The sequence below is a fragment of the Leuciscus leuciscus genome (assembly GCF_965113295.1).
Source record: "Leuciscus leuciscus genome assembly, chromosome: 3".
Taxonomy (NCBI): domain Eukaryota; kingdom Metazoa; phylum Chordata; class Actinopteri; order Cypriniformes; family Leuciscidae; genus Leuciscus; species Leuciscus leuciscus.
In genome coordinates, this window is record NC_138727.1 from 43,286,901 (window position 1) to 43,313,245 (window position 26,345).

Sequence of the window (26,345 nt, forward strand, 5' to 3'; positions counted from 1 at the left end):
AAAGTCAGATATTTCATGTTTAAGCAAACTGAAATCTGATGAATGTGATAACTTGTGCAATGACACCCAACACCAAAAGACCATCCAAAGGTCAATTGAACTCTGAAACATGCTCAAATTACAACCAAACATTAATACAGAAACTGCTCAGTACAAGAGATAGACTCTCAGGTAAAGTAATCATTCAATACGTTCTACAAACACTCCCTCATCTGTCATAGGTCGAACACACACAAGAGAGTCACATCCCAAACTCATGCCAGTTACTTTCACAAGCGTGTCTACTTTAACTACATTAAACGTCATACACTCAGACTTTATTGCCCTTTTTCAGAGCATGTGCTAAAGAAAGAATCGTACAATAACAAATACATGCCATTAATATTAATGCATTATACACCTTTACTTTACCTGATATTCAAGTAAATGCACAACTGTTGTGTCAATGGGCTGATGTTGCTTTCACAGAGTGAAATACAAAACACTGACCACAGAGGGCGCCAAAGACTAATTCACCATTAGGTTTTACTTGGGTAGCAGTGACATCTAGAGGACAAGACACTTTATTTGCAAGTCAATGCAACTGTAGAATCAATTGGAAGGCATAAGGTTTAAAAAAAAAAAAAAGCCATAAGGTGAAATATTGTTCACCCAACAAATAATAATAAGAATATTTTCCTCACCCTTTACTCATTCCAGTCTTGTATGTTGTTGTTTTTCAGTGGAACACGTGAAGTGTGAAACAGCTCGTTTTCCATAGTGATCATGTAAGTCAAGCTCCAAAATGGACAACAAATTTTTATACAAAAAAAACATTGTATGAGGAACAGACTGACATTTAGGCGTTTTTCAATCTCACTTCTCAAATCAAACTTTCAATCAAATATGGTGTCACATGTGAGACACAACATTTGAAGACACAAGAACCAATGATGACTGATGATGTCATTGACATCCAAACAGATGTGATGCGAAGGCGCCATATGTGATTTGAAAGCTACAGTGTTGGGCAAGGTTTCCTATAAATTACAATTTTGTTCTGTTGATCACAAAGTCTGTCATAAAGTCAGGAAAAAATATAGCACACAAGTCACATGGTCTGTTATTATGATACTTTTTCCCCCCTTTTTGGAGTTTGATCACTATGTACTGAGATCATATTTACATTGTCGGCTCTATATTTTGCAGAATGTTCGCTGTATCCTTCATCCTGAAATGGGAAAGGAACAAAACATTTATTGATGTTTAGTCATTGTCTAAGTGACAATTATTCAAGCAAAATATGACACTATTTATTACGTTTTATAAAAATAACAACACTTACATATAAACTATTCTGTCCAGCCTTTCTTTAAAATTCTAAGAAATTGGAAGAAAAATATACAATAGTTATAGTTAATATAAATTTCTCTTGAAAATAAGATGAGATGATGGATGGATGGATGGTCACCTGGGTAGCTGCTGGAGGAGAACTGGCTGGAATATGCCCATTATCACTGACTTCAGATGGTGGCTGAATCACAGTAGAAAAGCCACTTGCAGATTCTTTAACAGATACAAAAGGAAAATAAAAATATTTGAGATTTTAAGAATATTTCATTTATTATTCATATTATTCTAATTAAAAAGCTAAAACATTGCGAAGCACTGTATTCTCTTTAAATTCAACCTTGCCTGAGTTGAAGACCTCATCTTGTGAAGTTAGACCCTATAGTAGTAGAGAAAACTTTTGTGAGCACCATATAACACATATATTTATATTCATTACTTCTCAAGAGATGCAATGCCAACTTGCCATTTTTAAAACAAATCACAAAACAAAATAACACACCCATGAACTGTTATAATACGATATTAAATTGCACCACAATTCTGTTTTCCTGAACAAATCAGTTGCTGTAGACTGGAATCTGACCTCTAAAGTGGTTTGCAGTCAAATGGGCACTGTGATCCCAGACCCTCTATGGGAAAAGAGTTTCGATGTTGTAATAATGCTAGGCACTGCCTAATTCACTTTAAGATTCTACATCGTCTTCACTATTCTAAGGAGAGGTTGCACAAAATATACCCTGAGATATCCCCTCTATGTGACAGATGCCTTGTTGCAGAAGACACGTTGCTTCACAGCTTCGTCCTGTGTCCCAAGGTTAAGATCTTTTGGTTTAATATCTTCAGTTAAATTTCTAGGATACTTAAAATACAATTGGAGCCTAATCCACACATTATTATTTTAGGAATTTCAGACGATATTAAAAGATTAAACAACTATCAACAATGCCTCTTGTCCTATAGTCTCATCACCGCAAAGAAGCTACTTCTCATGCATTGGAAAAATAAAGAAACACCCACCACAAAGATATGGCTTAGTGATCTTACTAACACTCTCTACTTAGAGAGAATAAAATATATTCTTATTGATAAACTCCCACACTTTGAAAAAGTGTGGTCACCTCTCATTCACTATCTCACACCTGGCAGTGGAAATTAATGTTTCCCTCTAACTATAATAAAGTAGTATTTAGACGGAAGGATAAGGCTGGGTAGGGTGGGAAAGAGGGATTATTTAGGATTGTTTTCTTTGTTTGTTTTTTTGTCCTCTGTATGTCTATCTGTTGATTCTGTTCTTCTTTTACTATTTTTGTATGTTCTAAAAACAAAAAAGAGGACAGTATGTCCTAACTGCACACATTTCTATGTGGATATACATTATACTCTTGTGTATGATGTAGATAATATAACGATGTGAATATGTGCTCTAATAAAAATATTTGAAACGTAAAGTGGTTTGCAGTCTTCATAAAACAACATATTTTCCATATTCATTTTCCGACTTCGAAACTGAAAAGTGAGAGCTTTGCTATAGTGTGTGTATCTGTGCTGACTGTCACTGCTTTTCATCCCGTAACGCAAAGCTTGATCATCAAAGTGAGTTTTGGGAGAAAACAGCATTATGCCACAATTGCTAAATAAATTGAAATTTAACTTCCAAAAAGATGTTAAACTCCCCTACCTGTGCTGAGGTCAGTGCCAGCCTGGTCTCCAGCAGCAGCACGCGACTCTCCAAGTTCTCCCACTGGTTGCTCTCGATGATAATCTTGCCAGCCAAGCTTTTCTCCAGAGCATGTATCCTGTGTTCCATGAGGCCCAATCGCTGCTCCAGTCTGCCAACACTCTCCAGAAGACTTACCTCCACGCCCCTCAGCCGGCTCTCTAACACACAATCCTAAAGAGACCCCATGTGCATTAGAGTGGATTGAACAAGTTCAGAATTTTGCAGATGCTTGTGTGTAGGAATTGGCAATTAGAGTAATTGTGTAGTTTAGTTCCAAAAAAAAAAAAAAAAAAAAAAAAGAGCAAATGATTACCCAAATTTTTTAAAATTAAAGTTACAATGTGTATGACGTACACTACTGCTGAAAAGTTTGGGGTCAGTAAGATTTAAAAATAATAATTATAATATATAATAAATTGATTTTATTCAGCAAGGATGAATTCAATTGATCAAAAGTGACAGTAAAGACATTTAAAATGATACAATAAAAATGCTGTTGTATTGAACTTTCTATTCATCAAAAATTCCTGAAAAAATGTAGAACGGTTTCAACAAAAATATTAAGCAGCAACTTTTTTCAACATTGATAATAAGAAATGTTCTTGAGCACCAGAATATTAGAAAGATTTTTGAAGGATCATGTGACACTGAAAACTGAAGTAATGATGCTGAAAATTCAGCTTTGCTATTACAGGAATAAATCACACTTTTAATCTATTATGAAATAAAATAATTTTTAAATTGTACTAATATTTCACAATATTGCTTACAATATTAGTTTTTACTGTATTTTTTATCCAAAAAATGCAGCCTTGGTGAGCATAAGAGACTCATTTCAAACACATAAAAAAATATTTCCAACCACAAACTTTTGAACTGTAGTGTTAATGTATGTTAAATGTATAATCACCATATTGTTATCATCAATAATGTTTTTTTTTTTTAAAATCTAACATTAGCAACCTACATTTTCCTTTTGGAAAAATAAATAAATAAATGAACAATATATAAAAAATTTTTTTTAAAAACATCAAGATTTTCTAAATATTCTTTAAAAAAAAGTCTTCTATTAACAACATGGTCTGCTGTGGAGAAAATAACACTGCAACTGCTTATGATAAGAGACCAAGTTTATCCTAGTACTTTCTTTCAACCATTAAAGCTGACTAGTTGGTGCATAATGTGCTCTCAACTAGATGATTACTCATGCACCTCCCTGTGTGTACATGTGTTGCAGGATACGCACTCACAGTGGAATCTGTAGGTTGAGGCGAATCCTCAAGATCCTCACTGTCTAACTCCCTCTTTTCTGTTTCCTCTTCCTGCTGTGGCTGCTCATCTGAGCAGCGTCTGGTCTGAGCTGGTGCTGAGCTGCTGCCAAGATGCCTTTCTACCAGTGGCTGCTTCTGATGTACCTAAGAGGGAAAGAAGCAGATACAATAACAATAATAATTATTGTTATCATCATCAAATCAATTATGTTTATTTTACTGTCAATTATGTTTACACTTACTGTCAGGGCTGTTGACACCAGTGAGTTACTCTCAGAAGAAGGGATCTCATTTTTAATGCAGCTCTTCAACTGAGGCCTTCTCTTTGGCTTACTGACATGCTGTAAGACAATTTGCTGTTTATTCAATTAAAATATGAAAATATAAATAATAATCATAAATAAATACAATATGGCCAATAACCGATAAATGTCTGATATTAAAATTCTATCATATTTTCTCGAAATAGATTAAATTTTAAATGCTACAAGTGAATTTAGGCATCACAACAGTATGTAAATATGAAAAATAAATAATAATTTTGATATTTGCAAAAGATTACATTTAACAGTGTTATTTAATATGTTAAAAACGTTATTAAATATGAGTGTTTTTAAAGATTAACTTTAAGTGACAGATGACAGCAAATGTAAAAACATAAAAGTAAAATTAGGGGAAATGAGAATGGAAAATTAATTATCAAATTTAAAGGGTTAGTTCACCCCAAAATGATGTCATCATTTACTCACCATCATGTTGTTCCAAACCTGTAAGACTTTTGTTCATGTTCAGAACACAAATGAAAATATTTTTAGATATTTGATATTTGAATTGAGCGGTTTAGTCCAAATTTTCTGAAGAGACATAATCACTTTATTATGATAAACAGATTGAATTTAGGCTTTAATTCACATATAAACATTCATCAACTCACACATCAGTTGTGGTAAACGGAAGCTCTATACATGCTTGCTTGACGTGCAAGAACCAATAAGGTTACTGTTTTAATCAATTACGGTTGAGCTTCTGTTTATGATCGCTCAACAATGTTTAAATGTGAATAAAAGCATAAATTCAATCTGTTCATTATACACAACGATCGAGTCTTTTCAGAAAATTTTAACTAAACCACTCAATTCATATGAATTAAGTTTCTCTTTATGAACTTTTTGAAGCCTCAAAGTGGTAGTTGCGTAGACTGTCAACAGCGGGATTAAAATCTTTCTATATAGATTTTATTCAAAATGTCTCATTTTTGTTCCGAATATGAACAAAAGTCTTATGGGTTTGGAAAGACAGAAGGGAGAGTAAATTATGACAGAATTTTCATTTTTGGGTGAACTAACCCTTTAAATAAAACAATCTCTAACATTGGCTGATAACTGAAATGGTACCTATTTTGCTATCGCTATATATCGGTATCGCTTAAAAATGTTTGAGATACCTTGCTTTCTTTTGTCAGTTCTTTGTGCTTGTTGAGAATAAGGCCAATGATATCACAGAGAATGGTGGCTTTCCTCTCAGCAAAGCCAAACTGAAGAAACTGCTGTTTGGTCAACAACGGCTTATAGCTGAAAACATCCCGCAAGACCTACATTTGAAGAGATTTTCCCATGAAAATGTAGATATAACAAAAAAAAGTGCTAAACTAAATATTACAACTTCAGGGGTTTAACATATTAAAGGACTTGAAAGGAAATTATCCCCTTAGTGGATTCAAATCACAAACAAAAAAATTATTTGTAGAATTTCTGGTACAGAAGGAACTCCAGAGGAGCCACCAAGACTAATCACAGGAGGACTAAGCCAGATGTAAACAATGAGCTGTAGCGCAAAGGGAAAAATGATGACAGGAAAAATATGATAGAACTGCTAAACATTACTTTCCTGTTACAACAACTCTAATTTTTAGCAAATGCCATCGAGGCCCTCAAGGTAATATACTGGGACCCCTAATTCCCCCCAGAATATTTCACTTGAGCTGCAGTCTGACTCTGCAGATGATCCTGGGACGAAGGCCAGAACTTTTAGAACTGCACGAAAGGTCAATGAACAGGAGGAAGTGTCAAAAGACAGATCAGCTCTTCAGTCCAACGGTTAAACGTACAGAATCAGCTTTGAGTTAATCTGAGATCAGATGACTTGGACCAACATGAAGGCAAGCCTCCTTTTGTGTTCTCTCACTGCAGGAGAGAGACGTGAGCAGAGAATTTTAATTACTCAAGACTTGGTGGAGAAGAGCTGCCAGAACATCTGAATGCCGGAGAATGGGGCTACAGATGCTCCGAATCACAGAGCTCTGGAAGAGACCTGCGTTTCTGATTTGGGGGTTAAAAAAACCCTCTGAGATCAGGGACAGTGCCAGTAAATATGGCTATTAGGCAACATAAAGCATGGCTTTGTAAGTTTAATTACATGTGAAATTGCTTTTCATAAAAAAAATCCACCTCATTAAAGGCGACGTGAAAAACATTATCTTGGTTATGACTTGGTTCGGTCATAGCTCTAAACTCTATAATTTTTTACCTCAAAAATGAACTTTCTGTCCTCATAACTGAAACAAAGCAACTCCGATCACTTTGATCCATTTAAAACAACCACCTCCTCAAAACCACTAGCTCTTGAATGAAACGGCAAACAGTTTATAAAAGTCCAAATTAAAGGGGCTGCAATATCACAAACATGCATGCTAATAAATATCTGTTGTTGATTTCAAATGAAAATTATCCAATAGCTAATCCATGTTAGCTGTATTAAATAGCCTTTTAACTGAACTGTGACTCAATTTGTTAAACAAGAGTTTAAAGGGATAATTCACCCAAAAAATAAGATATTTTGAAGAATGTTGGTAACCAGTTTTGGCGACCACTGACTTAGAAATGACAAAAAGGAACACAGAAACATTTCTCAAAATATCTTTCTTTTAGGTTCCACAGAAAAAGAAATGAAGAGTTAGCAATGACAGAATTTTATTTTATGAATTATCCCTTTAAAATGTATTCATCCTATTCAATAACAAGCTACATAAAAATAATATTTAATAAGCTACATTCGTGCAATTCACCTTGTAAACATTCTCAATAAATCGTAAATCATTCATTCCGGTTAATTCCACACCATAATCGACCAGGTGCTCTGTGAGTGAGGGGGAAAAGGACGTGAAGGTAAAGCTCACAATAGGAAGACACGCTGATGGATCTCCCACAGCCAATCTGGAAGAGTAAACACAACATCAAATTATAAAGCACTTGTACTGACAAACAACTAAAAAGTGTTACAAAATCAACACCATATATAGGTTTTAAAACAAATAAAGTTTTATAACATGTCTGCAAGCCATTTTGAGTATCGTGCTGGAGACAAATTAAGTCATTTTTCTGGATCGTCTCCAGCATGTACAAGCCAAACGGATCTGTCTTTCAGAGAAGAATGTTGTGTTTGATGCATCTCACATCAAAACCTCTTCACTGAGCATCTGATGTGCAGCTTGAGATCCTGGTGGAGGAACAGAGCTGGTTTTTGTAAAGCATGTTTACAAAATAGCTCAGCATTGGAGAGGCTCGGGACAAGTCTTCAACTTCCCAAACTTCAAAACAAAATATGGGACATGAAACACTGACAGACCCCCCTTTTGGATGTTTACGCGAGTCAAGATGTTTAAAGTCTAGGTAGGCCAAAAAAAGGGGGGCGTTAATGTCTAATGAAATACATCCCGCATATCATCTCTGCTGACTGCATGTGAAAAACTAATTCAGAAGAGCTATGCATTCATAAAGGCTGGGAAGTGAATGAGATTTGTATCTAATGTCAGTGTGGTCAGATTGTATTATAGGAGGTCTCCTTATTTACTTAATTTAGGTTCAGGGGAATATATCTAAAAACCTACTTTAAGCATCAAAGGTGTTTAATCAGCGTTTTTGAACAAATCTCTTGAATGAATGATTCAATGACAAATACACTTTTAACGTTACCGTAGACATTTTTTTATCCGAACTATAAACTTGTATCCCACTTGTGTATCCCACATAATTTGAATATTTGTAACACAGAAATAACGAAACTGTGGTTAAAAAGACTGTTTGTGAAGATGTTTCACACCTATGCATGACAACTGCTCTCCCCGGGTCAGCGGCAGCGCAAACTCAGATTTGAATGTTCTGGTGTGATTTTGTCAAATTAGGTTTAATAGACACAGGCGAATCATTGCCATTTAGGAACGAGATTGTGTGGGTGTTTGAACCGAGATTGTGATCTTTTAACGATTAATCTTGCAGCTCTAACCTAACCATGTAACCTAACCTAACCATGTCTATTTCCACACAGCTGATCAACTGAAAATTCCATGTTTGCTACATTAAAACCAACATTCAAACCACCACTTAAATAGACATGCCAGCAATCAGTGTAATTGGAAAGAGTGGAACAATTTTTATCATTCTAAGCCAAGCAAATACCTTATAGGAAATTAACAGCATGGTAAATAAAAATAAAAAGGATTTATATACACATATATAATGTGTGTGTGTGAGTGTGTGTGTGAGAACGGTCAAATAGGAAAAATTACGCATGTAATTTCAAAGTGAAGGCTTAGAATAGACCCTATACTTAAAATCACTTTTTTTTCCCCTTCTTGGACAACCAACCAATCACAGTCGTCAAAAGATTGTGTCATACATAGCAACGGGGTCAACCCCGCCTCTTTACTAAGATGAAAGTTTTTGTCTTTTCCTTACTCAGAGTTGCTCTCAGATCAGTCCCGAATTGCTCTTAAGCTAAGACTCCTACGTAAACGTTTTTAAGCTAAATTAAGAGTTTTCTGAGAGGATTCTTTGAATCTTTATGAATACGGGCCCTGGACTCATTGTCAATGGCCCTATGTTAGCTCATAACATAGTGTTAACTTTTATATAATGCTAACCATCATAGGACAATTAGGCCTTCCTTTTACCCCATCCAAATTCGTGACATGCAATATTCCTGTAGCTCAACCTGCAAAGCATGGTGCTAGCAACGCCAATGTCATGGGTTTGATTCCCAGGGAATGCATGATCTGATAAAATGTATTCCATTAAAACAATGTAAGTGTGCTGGATAAAAGTGTCTGCCAAATGCATAAATGTAAATGCAACAAGGGTATGTGCAAAATCAAAAATAATCTTAAAGTCGACATAAAACAGAAGTTGCTATGGTATTTCCTTCCCTATTGTGACGTATGAAGCAGCTTCTCGAACAAGTAAAAAATGTAGGGAGGGACTTGATTGGATGGCTGTGGTTTGCTATTGCTGTGTTCTCATGTGAGTGACGTGTCCCACCACCCTCGTGCCAGTAAACACGTCATCAGAGAAGAGAAGAGAAGAGAAGAGAAGAGAAGAGAAGAGAAGAGAAGAGAAGAGAAGAGAAGAGAAAGTTATTTTGATTAAAGATTATGAGGGCAGATACATTTTGAAAAAAAATATAATAATGATGATGTGCACAGATAAATAATTTATAATAAATACTGCAATATTCCATTAAATAAATATGATTTTTACATTTTGATGTCATGGTGACTTTTAAGATAAGATTTAGAGTTTAAACACTAATCTTATTTTATAAAGTGCTAACATGCATTCAGTACAAGAATGGAGATTTATAAAATCCTCACTCTGCCATAGTGGATTTTGAATTCCTTTATTTTCATGTGAATAATTTGGCAACTTTATTCATGATTTTTTTTCTTGTTTATATATATATAAAATATTTGACTGAACTATTGGTTTCAAATTCGTCATACCTTTGATAGTCCACTTCTCTCGGATACTTCAGAGAACGGAGAGAGGCTTCCAGCTTTCTTAGACATCCTTTCAAATCACCAGTGCCCATCTCTGTAATGTCAGTGGATTTCATTAGGAGTTAACGTTACATTACACAACAAGTAAGTTACATATTTTGCATTAGTTGATTCAATTTCGCACTTATTTGCATTTGTAATACAGTAACAACTGTCTTACCAATGGTTGTATTTTATAGTTAAACAGTTATTGCTAATTCCTCCCTTTTGTTTTTGCCGCTGAAATATCCGGGTTTGTTTTTATTGGTTTCTATGCACCAGGACCAGGAGACGACGGTTCAATCCTTTGTTTCACTTCTACACATTCTTGTCTTAGCTTGCTTCTTTTAGGTTTTAAAAGCACATTCAAATTTGTTAAATGCAATTTCATGAAATGATTAATTTACTCATGTATTTTAATTAATTCACGCATGTATTAATGTATTTATTTTTATTAACTTCATCCCTTTATTCGTTTTATGTATGTATTTTATTTTATGTTATATTGCGAACATGACAGAAAACATTTCGATCGAAAGTGCAGCTGTGTGTACCTGTGTTTGATTTACTCTGAGCGACTTGCGTCACTTCCACCAATAACAAGAAACGTCAGTCTGGCCAGAGTGTTCGAGGAGGCGGAGAGACAGACAGGAGGAGCGAGTGGACTGATGAATGATAGTGTCACAGGACTGTCTCACCTCGATTAGCAGCGTTGGAGCTGTCAAGATGGCTGTCCTGGGCTCTTGTTAAAAGACTGAGATGATTTCATCCTTGAGACACTGGCAGATCACTAGCAACTCATTTCGTCGCGGCGGCGGTAGAAGTATTTCATATACACAGAGGTGGGTGCTGCTGCTGCTTAGAGCGATTGACGCTGCGAAAATAAAAACAGAAGCGTTTTACCGCGACAGCCAATCAGAGTTCGAGTTTATGTGTCAAATTGGTATTCCAACCAATTGTTTTAGAGCGAGGCGGGACTTTGTGCTTCAGACAAACATGATAGAGGACCTATAGCTTAAAACATACAAACGGTAGAAAACCTCGATTTGTACGTCAGTCATCGCACTAAATAATATATGTTTTTATAATTCATAGTCTCAGATATTGTGCTAATATTTTTTTGTACTTTTATAATGTGTCAGATGAGTTCTCCTTTGTTCGGGCAGAAATCTGAAAGGCTACTGATACAATGCAAATAAAGGCAGACAAATTAGGTTTGGGTTAAACTACGTTTTAAGTACTTTTCAATTGACCTAAAATGTATTTTTAGATCCTGTAAATTGTGCTTTTGTGATATTCTTGTATAGCTGTTCTTTCCAGCTTGTATTGTCTCAGTTTACTGTAAATAGTTTTTTTGTCAAGAGTAACACAATTAGAACATGCACGGAGTTGCCAGACCTGTTTGCTTTCACTTTTAATAGAAAGACAAAAGTTAGATGAGCCATTTAAAAATAAATAAAAGATGTTCATTATATAACTTTAATAAGCGCAAATGTTTTGTAATGATATAAGAACCGCTTCTGCCCTTAGGCAAAGCAGAGGGAAATTGCTTGTAAGAGTTCATTGACCTTGTTCAGATTTCCGTTCCATGTTTTAAGCAGGTCTAAGAATTCCCAAGCTCCTCCTACAGAATGCCAAGGAGCATTGCGTCAGTCCCGAATAAGTAATATGTCAAGATCATATATGAAAAAAGCTGTCATAGACAAAGAAAGTGACCCGAGAGAGCATTCAAGAGGCCATTAAAGACAAGAATAACAAGGCTTCTCATAGACTGAGATATGTTTTAGAGAGAAAGGCCCTTGGAGGGAGGGAGTCAGACAGGGCCACATAAAAAGGCTTAATGCATATCTCAGAGAGAGGATTAGGCTAGTGCTACTGCAGTGGAGATAAAGCTGCCATCAGTGGTTTTATTTCCCAGCGGACTACTGCACACTATAGCACTAAAAACAGTTTCCTTTGGGCTGTTTTGCTCGGTCGGATAATGCAAGGATTCGGGGACCTAACAGAAATGATGTGCTGAGAGTTTGAGGCCTCTGGATTACTCTGGTTTAGTTTGTAGGAAAAGAAGGCAGAGGGATAAAAGGCTTAATACACAACGCTTTCCTTTAATAATAAATAAATAAATACAATATGAGATTATGTGATTTACAAAAGCTCTCATTGAAACGGGGAATAAAAGCAGCTTGTGCGTATCAAATGTGAGCGCTGAGATTACATCAGCTTCTCCTGCCTAATGTATATGAAATCAAAAACAGAAACATGAGACATGAACTTTGTTGCATGTGTGTAGTATACTTCAGTTTTTTAATATTCACGAACAGGTCTACAGCTCAGCTGTAATGCAGGAACTCAGTGACATCATTTGACTCAATTTCAAACTGGAATTTACAGTTGAAAAACTTATTTTCACTACTGATCAAACGTTTGAAATAATCAAGGTTTTTTAAGAAGTCTCTTATTCTAACTAGGGCTGAATTTATGTCATGTAAAAATAGCACTATTGAAAAAATATTATTACAATTTAAAAGAACTGTTTTCTATTTAAATACATTTTAAAATGTAATTTATTCCTGTGCTGGCAAAGCGGAATTTTCAGCATTATTACTCCAGTCTTCAGTGTCAAATCCTTCAAATCCTTCAAAAATCATTATAATATGCTGAAATGGTGCTCAGTTATTAATAACGTTTCTTATTATCATTATCAGTGTTGAAAACCGTTTTTTCTGCTTAAACAGCGATGCATTTTCTCGCTGGATAGAAAGTAAAAAAAGTTAATTCATTTGAAATAGAAGTATTTTGTAACACTATAAATGTTTTTACTGTCCCTTTCAAACAATATAATGTGTCCTTGCTGAGTAAAAGTATTAATACCCTAAACTTTTAAAATTGTAGTGTATCATGGTTTCTACAAAAATATTAAACAGCAAAACTGTTTTCAACATGATAATAATAAGTGTTTCTTGAGCACCAAATCAGAATATTAGAATGATTTCTGAAGGATCATGTGACACTGAAGACTGTAGTAATGGCTGCTAAAAAGTTAGCTTTTCATGGAGTGTTAAAGGGATAGTTCACCCAAAAATGAAAATTCTGTCATCATTTACTCACCCTCAAGTTGTTTCAATTTCTGTATGAATTTCTTTTTTCTGCTGAACACAAAAGAAGATATTTTGAAAAATGTCGGTAACCAAACAGTTGATGGACCCCATTGACTTCCATAGTTTTTTGTTTTTTTTCTACTATGGAAGTCAATGGGGTCCATCAACTGTTTGGTTACCGACATTTTTCAAAATATCTTCTTTTGTGTTCAGCAGAAAAAAGAAATTCATACAGAAATTGAAACAACTTGAGGGTGAGTAAATGATGACAGAATTTTCATTTTTGGGTGAACTATCCCTTTAAGTTGGTGTAGTGGATTTTTTTTTTTTTTTTTAAGCTACACAAACTTGTATACAAGTATACTATTTTAATGCATGAAGCTGCAATGAAATGCATTTTTTATATATTTTTTTCAGATCTGCAGATGGGTCAGGTTCTGTGGAGGGTGGTGAGGAACCAGCAGCTGCAGCAGCAGTACAGTGAACAGTGCTTCCTCCAGCAGGAGAGAGAGCAGGGCCGAAGGATGGGTCCCCCGCTGTCTGAACCGCTGCAGCAGCGCCGTACGCCACAGTGCCCGGTCCCCGGCTCCGACATCAGCCACCTGCTGCGCGTCCGCAGGGGCAAAGAGGAGCAGGGCTTCATCGATCTTGAGATGCTGCCGCCCGAACTCAGCATCACCATCCTTTCCTACCTGAATGCTACCGACCTGTGCCTGGCCTCCTGTGTGTGGCAGGACTTGGGCAGTGATGAGTACCTGTGGCAGGGGTCAGTGATGCGTTTAGCTTCCATATAAAATATCATCTCAGTATTTTCTCAATAATAATTCAGGGAGAACTGTATAAGGGAGGATAATGTTTATTTCAATGGATTTGATGCAAACTAGACTGTATTCATTATTTCAGCTCTTAGATTTCCCACTATTATGAAATAAATAAAAATAGGGATATTACCTATTTTTCCACTAATTGTGTATTTTATATTTAAGCGTTCCTCCTATTCAACTGCTTTGTTTTTCTTTGTCTGCCCTCTAGCCTGTGCAAGTCCACTTGGGGTCACTGTTCCATATATAATCGAAGGCTTCCATATGGATTTTCCTATAGAAAGCTCTACATGGAATTAGATGAAGGAAGTTTAACCTTCAACGCCAACCCGCAAGAGGTACAAAAAATACAAACTTTTGTTCTGTCTCGCCACAATAATGTCTCTGTAATTAGAGGCCGAGCCATTTAATGTTTAAACGGGCAAAGAAAAGAGAAATGATCATAGCCACAGTGTGCTTTGGAAACACAAATCTGACCAACCTCAGCTATGATTAATATGACGGTTTCCTCCTCCACCCTGTAAATTCCCACATAACCCGGCAATGCTCATACTGCAGACTAAATATATTATTTTTACAAGCTCACCTAGAATGAATAATGGTCCATGACATAGGCTTTTAGACCACAACCAGGATTAAAATGAAATGAATGGCTTTTCTCTCATGCAAGCTGCTCTTAAAACATAATTTCTGTTCAAAGATGCATTTGAATGTCTTGACTCCCCCTCGCTCGTGTCTTAGGTTAGATTAGCAAAGCTTTAGCTGTCCACTTAAAGGACATGCGATAGCCTTGCTCCGGACTAAACCGCGGTGTCTGGCAAAAAAGCTCGCCCCCTCCTTCACTTTTTCCCCTAATCCCCACACCCTGTTTTTTGTGGGTTCTTTCATTCAGGGTATCAGTTACTTCATGTTCAGAGGTATTCTTTTGGACCACCCGAAGGAAATTGCCAAGTTTATATTCTATACCAGAATGCTCAACTGGAAGATGCTGCGGAATTATCTTGATGAACGGTTTGTTTCCTAATTATGTGTGTGTGTGTGTCTGTGTCTGTGTATACATGCATGCATATCTCAATGTATATAATATTCTGCTACTGATAATAACTAAAAATGTTGATTAAGTTTCCCGTGATTGCAGGCGAGATGTCCTGGATGAGTTGGTCACACTTCATAATTTTAGTAACCAGTTCCTCCCTAATGCACTGAGGGACTTCTTCAGACACATTCATGCCCCGGAGGAGCGGGGCGAGTACCTGGAGACCCTCATCACTAAGTTTTCTCATCGTTTCTGTGCCTGCAACCCCACTTTGGTCCGGGAAGTGGGCTTAAGTCCTGGTAAGTGAACTACAGCACAGTCATTACAGATTCCAGAACGGCACTTATACTACGATGTGATCTAGTGTGTAATTGCTACACCAAAATCACGGTGGTTTGCTTTGCTCGGTGTCAGACATGTACAGCACGTCACAAGTGATGTTCACAGATTTTTGCCATAGGCAACAATTGAAGTTGAAGTACTGGTTTTGTGGTACATGCAAATCACAACTTGCAGGATTATTGTCGTGTATTGATTTGAATCAACCATTTTTTTAGCTGCAGATCTGCATGATCTTGTCTTTGTATAGAGCAACATGTGAGAAATCCTTGTACTAACACTGCCGTTTGCTTCTAAAGCCGAGCTAAGCCCGCTGGCTTAAAGTGTTAGCAGAAGAGGACCCTGTGTTGAGTCCAACCAATCAGAGTCACCGCCTGCAATAACATGTGACTTGTAGTGCATGTGTGCTACTGTACAAGCTGAAAGATTTATTATAAATTACTGACAGAGTTCAAGCCGAGTTGTGCTCTTCTCACATTGTTTCCATTTCAACATATATGTATATATATATATATTGGCAGTCAAAAGTTTGGACTAATTAATTAATTAATTAATTTAATTAATTAAATAGAATCATTAATTAAAGCATTTATTTGATGAAAAAAATGCAGTAAAAACAGAAATATTGTAAAATATTCTTACAAAAATAATTGTTTTCCATTTGAATATGTTATAAAATATAATTTATTCCTGTAATGGCAAATCTGAATTTTTATTACTGCAGTCTTCGGTGTCATGATACCATTAAAATACCATTTAAAAGTTTGGGGCAATTAAGTTATTTAATTTTATATTATATTATATTATATTATATTATATTATATTATATTATATTATATTATATTATATTATATTATATTATATTATATTATATTATATTATATTAATACTTTAATTTAACCAATAAATTAAATTGATTCAAGTGCCAGTGAAGACATCTATAATGTTACAAAGGATTTCGATTTCAAATAAATGCTGTTTTTTTTTTTTTTTTTTTTTTTTTTTCATCAAAGAATCTTGGAAAAAAATGTATCACAGTTTCCACAAAAATATTAATAAAATATAAAGCAGTAAAAACAGTTTTCAACATTGATAATAATATGAACCATTATTAATAATTCAGCACCAATAATAATTGATACTAAATGAGCACCGAATCAGCATAGTGGAATGATTTCTGAAGAATCATGTGACACTAAAGACTGGAGTAATAAAAAATTCAGCTTTTCGATCACAGGACTATATTAAACTTTTAAATATATTCAAACAAAGAACAATTATGTTAAAATGTAATTGTGAAATATAATTACTGTTTCTGCATAATGCAAACATTTTTATTTGAGGTAGGGATTACAACTTTACAATGAAAAATAACATAAACACACACCTCTCTCTCTCTCTCTCTCGCTCTCTCTCTCTTCTGGTTTTGCAGATGCTGTGTATGTGCTGTGCTACTCTCTCATCCTTCTCTCCATCGATCTGACCAGCCCTCACGTAAAGAACAAGATGTCCAAAAGGGAGTTTATCCGAAACACACGGCGGGCTGCTCAGAACATCAGCGAGGACTTTGTAGGCCACCTCTATGACAACATCTATCTGATCGGCCACGTGGCGGCCTAGGCACTACAGCGCTTGACACGTCAGAGAGAGCTGGCACGTAAAGCATTAGCAGTGCACTAGGAAAAATTCCACTTGAAGCTGGAAGAAACACTTTCAGAACTCATTTTAAAATGAAGTCCTATGAGCTCTAGATATGATGTGCTGCATTACAGACGTGGAGGACGGCCACAATGTGAAGAATCAGTGAAGCAAGTCAGTTGTTAGCAGGCTAGCAATGGTAGCGACAAGGTTTACCTACAAGAAACCGCTTAAACATGCAAAACTATGTAGCTACATGAAGATATATGAGATAAGCTATGAAGTCAGTTAAAGCTGAATGTAGACTTAATGGGGCTTGCGTCATATTTACAACGACATCTATTTTCTTCCTCATTCTAATTTGAAAACCTCTCAAATGAATGTCAGCTTTTTTTTTGCCATATCTACAAAATTCAGGCAAGTCTAAGACATTCAATCTAGTCACTGTGATATCAAAGGATTGACAGGCTAAAATAGCAGAACTATTGAAAATGAACAAAAGCATTTTATTTTAACTCTGTGTGCACTTTCGTGTTTTAGGAGGCTTTGTGTTTGTGCATTGTCACATGTCTCATCTTCCTTGAGAAGAGTAAAACCCTTTGAGACACTGTATGCACTGAATTTTTTATCACGTATGTTTCGTAGGTTTGGTACCTTTTTTGGTCATCTTCCTTTCTATTTTTTTTTTCTTTTTTTTTTTTTGCATGTAGATATTCTGTTAGACCGTTTCCCAATCCTATATAAATTATATACATGCAAATAATTAATATACAAGCAGATGAAATCAGCTATCATCATGTATCATCTGAACATCTGAGTACTCGAGAGAAACTTTTCCAAAAAATGAATTGGACATCTTGTCTTTTGGTTAAGTATTTGCTCTGGTCATAAATGTGGGTATTTTTTTTCTTTCTTTTATTCAGATTTGTCTTTTATTTAGATTTTCTACAATTGGGTGCCAATAGAGAGGATTAAATACTAAACAAGATATACACAATAATAAGGAATGATATTATTATTCACACGCTCTGCATAGTTTAATTTAATGTTGAACATTTTATTTGCACATAATGTATATATTTAAGTATAGAGATTTATAAACATTAAAATTTATTTTGGAGTATTTTAACTAAGAGTTGTGGTTTTTCCCCTCAATTAAAAGAGTTCATTCTCGTTTGCACTTTTTTGGGGGCATATTTACCATGTCACAGTGCTACATAATTCTGACCATTGTTATCCAGTGCTGAATTAACTGTAATTTTAATAACAAATTACAGCTCCTCTTTCCCTGGTTCTTTTTTTTTTTTTTTTTTTTACTATATGCTCAGAGTTCTGTTGGTATTTATCCAGAAAATGCTATTCTATTTGAGCAAATCTGCTTAACGAGTTAAATAGCAGAAGGAATGTTTAGTATAGATTTCAGAATGATAACACTGGACTAATGCACTTATAGATTGTATCAAGAAAATAAAACTTTGAAAGTCACTGCTTGCATAGTCACGTGTGCATGTGTGTCCACTCCTTAGCAGTTCAAAAGCAATGCATTTATTTAAATACGACATTTTCAAAACTTATGAATTTTTAAATTGCATTAATTGATTAGTTATTTTTGGGGGAAATTGGAATTTACATAAATTGTGCGACTACCTTTATTAAAACAAGCTATTTCCAAGTAATATGAGATTATTTCTTCCTGGAAATTAGAGAAAGCAAACATTTGGTTCTGACAAAAGAAAACTGTGGTTAAATGCGATTGTTTCAAATAATTTGTATAATGCTTTCAAAATGATTCTGCATGAGAAAGACGCCGCAAGAATGATCGTTTCCCAGTTCATGTGTGGCGGGCAAATAAAGAGATTTAATGAGACTTCACTTTTAAATGGAAGTACTGATTTCTGCTTGAAATTGAATACCAGTAACTGATTGCAGATTATTATGCAGTAATAGTTGACATAAACAAAGGTTTGCAACTCACTAAATATAAAGTAAAATTGTTGTGAAATTTATCCTCCAAATTAAACTTTCAATAGGCTATATATAAACACACTAACGAACATTTAGGCAAGAAGGCTAATGAAGATTTAACTGAAAATTCTGCGCTGTTTTCTAGTTGGGGCGAGTTGTTGTGTGATAAATGTTATTATGCAGTTACTATTAGGAGAACAAAAAATAACAGTAGCTGTAGCCACAACTTTTAGGCATATGCGCCCATAAATTCTCTTTAAAAATAAACCTATAGCCTACTCTAACAAATATGTAAAAAGTACGACAACTGGCCTCGGTTTCCCCTACTTCTATAATAAAATAAACTACATATGATTCATTTTATTACTTTGCTCGACCTCTAATATGTCATCAACCAGTTCAGTGGTGAAAACAATAAAAGTTTTATTCAATCAAAACGAATGTAGAAGTAGATAACTTATAGCAACAGGCCCATACTTTTTTTCTGTTTTGTCCATGGATTTATCAAAGGCATGTAGTTAAAATGTTGTTTATCTGAGGTGACGTTATGTTTCTCAGGTCTAATGGCAGAGTTGTGGCTATAATTTGGCATGATTGATGAAGTCCTTGCATGCCTTCGCTATGACTGCATTTCATCAATACAACTGACTCAACAGCAGCGCGAGCCTCTCTGACGCCTGAAATTGCGTCTGGTCTACCTGACACCCCAGAGAAAATGCAAAGACCTTGTGATTTTGACACTTCTCTGTTGACGGAGATATGGGAACACTAGCCTTTAAAAATAATAATAATAATAATAATAATTTAGGTCTGTCAAAAGATTAATCGCGATTAATCTTTTTTGACAGCCCTAATATAGGCATATATATATATATATCATGAATGTTCTCTTAATATTATTTTGGATAGGCTATGCTTCTCCTGGGAAACTGCTGAGTATTTTAACAGTGTTACCCTCACGCAACTCGTTCGTCGACATGAATGCCAAGCAGATGCCAAACGTCATGATGCTCGAAAAAAAAAGAAGAAGAAAAAAGAACCACAACTGCCTAACCAAAGGTCCCCGCTTTTATAAATGTCTTGAGTAATTGGATTTTTTTGGTTTTAGTTTAATATTAAAGTTTATTGTCTGGGCCATGGAAAAGGCGAGTTCGACGTAGGCGACATCTGCTGTCTTTGAAGTCGATAAATTTGACATTTTCTGTGTTGAAAGACAGGGGCCATTGATGCAGATCCAATGGAGACAGGGTCACAATGAGCGTGTCTGCTTTTTTCGTTTTTAAGCCATGATTTACCCTGGATATCGTCTAAATTTGTTTCGAATAAATGAATTGGATTTCAAAAGCCAAATGCAGTCTTTATGATCTCGCACTAGTCACTATAGGCTATGTGAGTTTTGAAATAATCCTACGTAAATAATACAAATAGCCTGGATGTGGAGGTATAGCTGATGACGGCAGGTTGTTTAGGCTGGTCCTCTAGGTGTCCTCCTTTATAACGCGGGTATAACCCAGACTCTATGATTGAGGACGGGACTGCCCCTGTTTCTATAATTGTTTCCTGCAAACCACCCCCACCATCACCCGACCACCGCCTCAAACGCAATAGGTTTCTGTACTAAATAATCAAGAATTTCTGAGTGAGTGACTATTTGGGTTGATTGGCTTCCTTGGTCATGTGTCATCGTTGAGACAATGCGATGAATTACTTTTTTCTGTGCAGAAATGGTTTGCTGATCTCCCATAATGGTCAGGCTGGTTTTACAAAGGTTAGGGGCACTTTTAAGCTCGTCAGACTGGGAGACCTGCTATAGACGACTTTTAAACATCAGCTTAGCCGCTGTTTGGCTAATTTAAACATGTTTGGCTGTTTAAATAACCAGCTAAAACCAGTATAGGCTCGCTTATGGTTTTTTTTTTTTTTTTTTTTTTTTACCCAGCAGGGTGACGCTTCTAAAAATCCTACAAAGAAGGATTTAATACAGGCCTGCCCTAATTTAGCTTATTAAAATGTCTTACCTCGTGTTGGTTATGCTCATTTGGATGCAGGAATTTAGGCCAGTGTGCAATCAACTGTGGTGCTGATGATGGACGCGCCTGCAACTGCAGCATTTCCCTTTGCAATGTTGCCGCATTAAATTAACCTTATATTAAACAGACTCTGCATCTATCCCTCATAGACCTTAAAATCAAATAAGGTCAGTATATCCAGATAAATAAATAAAAAGTCTGTAATATCATGATTTCATATAGCCTATATAGCCTATATATATATGCACACACACTCACACAAACACAGTAAAAAAAATTACATCCCCAAGTCAAAAGTTTCAAGTGACCGAGAACATCTAAATTTTTCAATTAGTCTGACGTATTATTTCTCATTGAGCCAATGTTAACAGACTATTGCAACAAGAATTTCACTTGGGCCAATTGAAAAATTTTGATGTTATCGGTCACTTGAAATTTTTGATTTGGGAGGGTTAGAAATGTTTTACAGTGAAGGTATTTGCATAGACCTGTAAGATGAAGTCAATCCTAAAACTGTGCAGTATTTAAATTGATCGCTTTTTACTATGATGAAAATGAGTAAAACATAGCACTGAGCAGGCTAATTCACGTTTGGGTTAACAGGAGGCTTTTTTTTTTTTTTTTTTACAGACCTAAAGACAGACTAGTTATGCTTGATTCAACTTTTTATAAAGACACTATCAAAGGGTAGGACTGTTTCTCAGAGGAGCATTAGTAACATGTTCCTTTGATCAAAAGTTTTTTAATATATGATCGCACATCATAAGATCAGATCTAAGATAACAATGGAGTTGGGTATGAGCTTCCCAAATGAGCTGAGTATGTTGCCTGTCTCAGGTCCGTGATGCGCAGATAGAGTCTTCTGTCATTCACACTATAAACGGCCTTCACAGAACGGCACAGGTGTGCCACAGCTGTGAGTTTGTGCTAGAACCCAGTCGAAGAGCATCAAACGCTCCTGAGCTGTTTCGTTACCTGTCTGAGGTGAGCTTTTCATGTGAGACACGGACAGACGGCCTTCACAAGCACGTTGAGTTATTGAAACCCATCTTAAATATTATCGCAGAGGTTTGTTTTATGGTTTGTTTATGCACGAGGCCGTATCTCTTTGACAGGGGCTGTCCACTGTCACATCATGCCATACAGGACGCTTGACGTTTGCGGGTGTCTGACACTTGTGGGATTAAGAAAAGAGTTATTCCAGGACCGCAGAGCCGATGGAAGACATTCATGTAGAGCATGTCATCTTATATAGGCTACAGGTATAGGCCTATAGCCAACCACTGCACTAACTGAACCGCTGCGCGTTGTTTTGTGGATTTGAATTGATAGCCTCATTATTTGCACGGAATTGTCAAGGAATACCGTAGCCTACAGTCCATGATAAGGAGGGTGAGTGATTAAAAATGTTTATGTTCACAAATGACTTCACATTATCTTAGCATTATGAGAGCACCCTCCTAAGGAGATATTCACACTGTAAAACAAGAAAGAAAGAAAAAAGATATAATTGGGTTATGACAACATATGTTTTACATTGCTTTATCATCAAAAAGAAATGTTCAACTCTTTTATAAGTTATAAGTCAGTTTAATGTGATTTAAGTTGAAATGACTCATATCATATGCCTATATGCTACTGTATCTCTGGGTAAAAATATAAAGGATCTACAGAATGATAATACAAATAATTACAAAAAAAATTAATTTGAGAATTTATTTGGTATTACAATCTGAGTTGTATTTAGATTTGTAGATTAATATGTCAAATTATATGGTAGGCTATCATCTAAATCAGTGTGTTCTCTTAAATAATTTGGTAGCCATATAAATGTATATATAATTAGGCTTATCATGTTGTAAAACATTAAAATAGAAAAATGAAATATAACTACTGTGGAATGACAGTATTATTTTTACGTATATGCTATTTAATTAACAGGAAACACTCGTACCAACTTAAAAATATAGATGTTTATGAATGATGTTACAATTCAGTATTGTGGCAGATTATATCTGACGTTTAGGGAAATGTAGATTTCTAAATTCTGATTAAAAAAAAATATTGCAACACTCTCAAGTCTCCCTATAGGCAACGAAATAAACTTAAATGCAATTAGTTAATCTCGTGTAAACCAGACAACAACATAGTGCATTTGCAATGAACTCATGTTTTTGCCAAGCCATATACTTCTGAATGAATGAATGAATGAATGAATGAATATAGGCCTATATGAATGAATGAATGAATAAATAAATAAAATAAATAAATAAAATAAATAGAAAGAAAGAAAGAAAGAAAGAAAGAAAGAAAGAAAGAAAGAAAGAAAGAAAGAGAGAAAGAAATAATACAAAAGTAGTTTGGATGTTCTTCTGCATATCTGAATAAATTATCTGAATAAATGTTATGCTAAAGCGGACAACATGAAACAAAGCGGGTTAATATATGTTTGCCCTTCCCAGTAACCCACGCCCTATAGATCAGCATGACCTCACCGCGTGTGGATTGTTGGGAACTCGTTTGGAGAATGCAGAAATCATCTCCCCTCAATGCTGGCCTGCTTAATCAACAGCGCTGGTGAACTTGGGAAAACCTTGGTGCTTAAATGTGCAATATGGCGCGAGAGCCGTATAGGGCCAGCGGGGTCAGCCCCTCTCCGCGATGGTAGGTGTCTGGCCCTCCGGCTCTCTGGCTACAATAATATCCAGTGGCTCCAACGCTGAGCCTGGATAATGCATCTGTCCAAGACCCGTAATTACAAGATCATAACATTTCCCCAGCCAGCACCCAACACAGCACTCGGACCCCCTTCATAAGCTGCGCTCATTGCGCCAGTGTCAAACTGTTTGATCTCTGGTGGCAGCACTGCTGGAGAAACACACTACATTCACAAGTTCACTGTTTTGATAACCGACACAGCTATTGTTGTACACAGCTGTACTATTTGATACTGTAATTGCATGTTTTTTGCTGTTGTTAGATATTTATTTATTTATTTATTACCCTAAAAATTGCGCACATGCCTACTACTAATGCATAATTGTTTGCTATTTTATCTGCTCAATTTCAGTCTTTAACTTTGTAGGCTACTTCTAATAAGGATTTAATTTCATAGCCTAACCAATTTTCTTATCAAGCTGATGATCATAAATATGCTTATCTCGTCTGCTAATATCAGCGCACGGATTTCAATTTGGCAGTTTCATGATGTCGTTGGTTTTAGGTGAATTGTGATTGTTTGATTGCATTATTATTATAATTATAATATACTATTATTATTATTATTATTATTATTAGGCTATAGCTTCATCAGAGTATTTTTTTTATTTTTATTTTTTTATTTTTTTTATTTTTTTTAGTGTGCAACACTGGAGATTTGCTTCAAGTCTTAATTGACTATGAACCCTCCCCATTTTCACACATTATATACGTTGTAAAATAAGAAACCAAGTTAATAAAACTCAGAGGTGTGTGTGTGCATTATGCACGAAAAGCACATTCATAATGACTTCAGAGGACAGAGCGCCAATAACGACACATGGCTCTTGAAGCCATTTCTCTTTCACGATTGATCACGATTACTGTCGTTCTATTCAAAATAAATATAGTAATAATCATGTTATATGGTACTTATTAGACATACACATTTGTCATGGTGTTTATCATTGTTAAACTGACAAAAAAAAAATATTAGAAAAATAAATTAAATAGAATGTGTCAAGCAGGTATAGCCTAGCTTCGTGGGTTCATATTTAACACTATAAAAACTATATGACACATTTAGCCCATAGCCTTCATAAAATGCCTAAAAAATATATAATTAATTACAAAGCGATAAGTAGCCTAAATAAATTTCGCAAAATAATTAAGTCTCTAGGCTATTTCATACTAAGCGCTATGTCTTTCGTTTATTAGCCTACTGAATTTATCATACGTCATAATTTGTTTACACATACATTTTTGAGGTGAATTAACTGCCAGCAATTTTCGGTAAACGCGAACTGATTACATTTGCCTTATATTTGTGCACCTTTAAATCTATATTTGGGACGCAATTTGAAGTGAAGAAGTTTGCAGTGGGCATCCATCATTGTGCATTGAGAAAGAACAGGTCCTGCTGCAGCTCCAGCGCTCTCCTTTATGGCTTCATCGAGGATATTGAGTAAGAATGTCAAGAGTGGCTTGTCTAAAACATTTATCACCAAAGATGAAGAGTACAAGATCATCACGTAATCGCCGATGATGCCACAGACTGCCAATTAAATGAGATAATATCATAGCCTATTTAAATACCTGAAAGAAAAGTGTGTTTTGAATGCTTAAAAACAAATATAGTAATAATCATGTTATGTGGTGGGCTACTTATTAGACATACACATTTGTCATGGTGTTTATCATTGTTAAACTGACAAAAAACAAACAAACATATAAAATGCTAACATTGTAAAATAAGCAGGAGAAATGAAATGTTTATTAAATATGAAAAAATATATAATAAGTGCATATCCAATGTCCAAAATAGTTAAAAGTTCTTTCTTTCTTTCTTTCTTTCTTTCTTTCTTTCTTTCTTTCTTTCTTTCTTTCTTTCTTTCTTTCTTTCTTTCTTTCTTATTACATTAATTTACAAACGGATTTAATAATATTTTCATTGTTTTCATGAATGTGTGTAATCTATGTATGCGCGTGCATTTTTTTTTAAAGATCAAAACCAGGGCAAATTAAAATATATTGGCTGGGCATAATATTCCTTCATCAGGGCGAGCGGGACATTAGTGGAAAGTATGACATCCATGCCCTTTACGGATTAGGTTTTGTAAAGTCCGTAAATTCGTGAAAGAAAAAAATATTAAAAAACAATTAATCCATGATTCTATGTCTTGGAAAGGAATATGTCATTTAGAGCGGTATTCATAATTGTGGATTTGTGCTGAACTATTTGTCAAATATGCTACTGCACTGGCAGTACATTTGTTTTTATTGCACCTTTGTTATTTGCAACAGTTTGTTATTAAAAAAAATCGTGGCTTTTTTGTGATAATTTTGTGTAATTATGTATTGTCTTTATCTTAATGTAGCAGTAAACTAGGCTATTACTGTTTTATTTTAATATCCAGTCATTATGCTTAGAGAAAAAAAAAAATCCCGAAGAAACACAGAAAATAGCATTTAGCCTACTTGTTGACCCTTAATGAGGATAATTAAAAAATAACATACATGTTTCAAAAATATCATAGGCTATGCATTTCTTTATAGTATGCCGTTTTTGGAACTTTCGTGATAGAACTG

General features: G+C 35.2%; 2 protein-coding genes across 4 annotated transcripts; one reads left to right on the forward strand and one right to left on the reverse strand.

The window, feature by feature from the left end:
• Nucleotides 1–780: 780 nt before the first annotated feature.
• On the reverse strand, nucleotides 781–10,434 carry cep44 (centrosomal protein 44). 3 transcript variants are annotated; one of them, XM_082164338.1, is made up of 11 exons: nucleotides 10,314–10,434; nucleotides 10,097–10,187; nucleotides 7,388–7,535; nucleotides 5,768–5,914; nucleotides 4,566–4,664; nucleotides 4,303–4,467; nucleotides 3,011–3,223; nucleotides 1,675–1,708; nucleotides 1,451–1,545; nucleotides 1,325–1,359; nucleotides 781–1,210 (listed from the first exon to the last, which is right to left on the reverse strand). In XM_082164338.1, the coding sequence occupies exons 2-11, from the start codon at nucleotides 10,183–10,185 to the stop codon at nucleotides 1,162–1,164; spliced, it is 1,074 nt and encodes a 357-aa protein (XP_082020464.1). In that variant the 5' UTR covers nucleotides 10,186–10,187; nucleotides 10,314–10,434; the 3' UTR covers nucleotides 781–1,161. The 3 variants fall into 3 exon arrangements, with proteins under 3 accessions (XP_082020464.1, XP_082020463.1, XP_082020465.1); XM_082164337.1 differs by having other exon boundaries at nucleotides 1,648–1,708; XM_082164339.1 differs by lacking the exon at nucleotides 5,768–5,914 and having other exon boundaries at nucleotides 1,648–1,708.
• A 308-nt stretch (nucleotides 10,435–10,742) lies between these two features.
• fbxo8 (F-box protein 8) lies at nucleotides 10,743–18,549 on the forward strand. Its single transcript, XM_082163323.1, has 6 exons — nucleotides 10,743–10,974; nucleotides 13,648–13,996; nucleotides 14,263–14,389; nucleotides 14,944–15,062; nucleotides 15,190–15,386; nucleotides 16,859–18,549. The coding sequence occupies exons 2-6, from the start codon at nucleotides 13,656–13,658 to the stop codon at nucleotides 17,044–17,046; spliced, it is 972 nt and encodes a 323-aa protein (XP_082019449.1). The 5' UTR covers nucleotides 10,743–10,974; nucleotides 13,648–13,655; the 3' UTR covers nucleotides 17,047–18,549.
• Nucleotides 18,550–26,345: the final 7,796 nt, after the last annotated feature.

What these genes read in the sequence shown, in the direction of transcription:
- cep44 (XM_082164337.1), bottom strand. Translation starts at nt 10,185, where the DNA reads ATGGGCACTGGTGATTTGAAAGGATGTCTAAGAAAGCTGGAAGCCTCT. An exon ending in TTATTGAGAATGTTTACAAG is followed by an intron (nt 5,915 to 7,387) that starts GTGAATTGCACG and finishes CTTCAAATGTAG; the next exon opens with GTCTTGCGGGATGTTTTCAG. An exon ending in TGGTGTCAACAGCCCTGACA is followed by an intron (nt 4,468 to 4,565) that starts GTAAGTGTAAAC and finishes TTTCCCTCTTAG; the next exon opens with GTACATCAGAAGCAGCCACT.
- fbxo8 (XM_082163323.1), top strand. Translation starts at nt 13,656, where the DNA reads ATGGGTCAGGTTCTGTGGAGGGTGGTGAGGAACCAGCAGCTGCAGCAG. An exon ending in CGGAATTATCTTGATGAACG is followed by an intron (nt 15,063 to 15,189) that starts GTTTGTTTCCTA and finishes CCGTGATTGCAG; the next exon opens with GCGAGATGTCCTGGATGAGT. An exon ending in GGAAGTGGGCTTAAGTCCTG is followed by an intron (nt 15,387 to 16,858) that starts GTAAGTGAACTA and finishes CTGGTTTTGCAG; the next exon opens with ATGCTGTGTATGTGCTGTGC.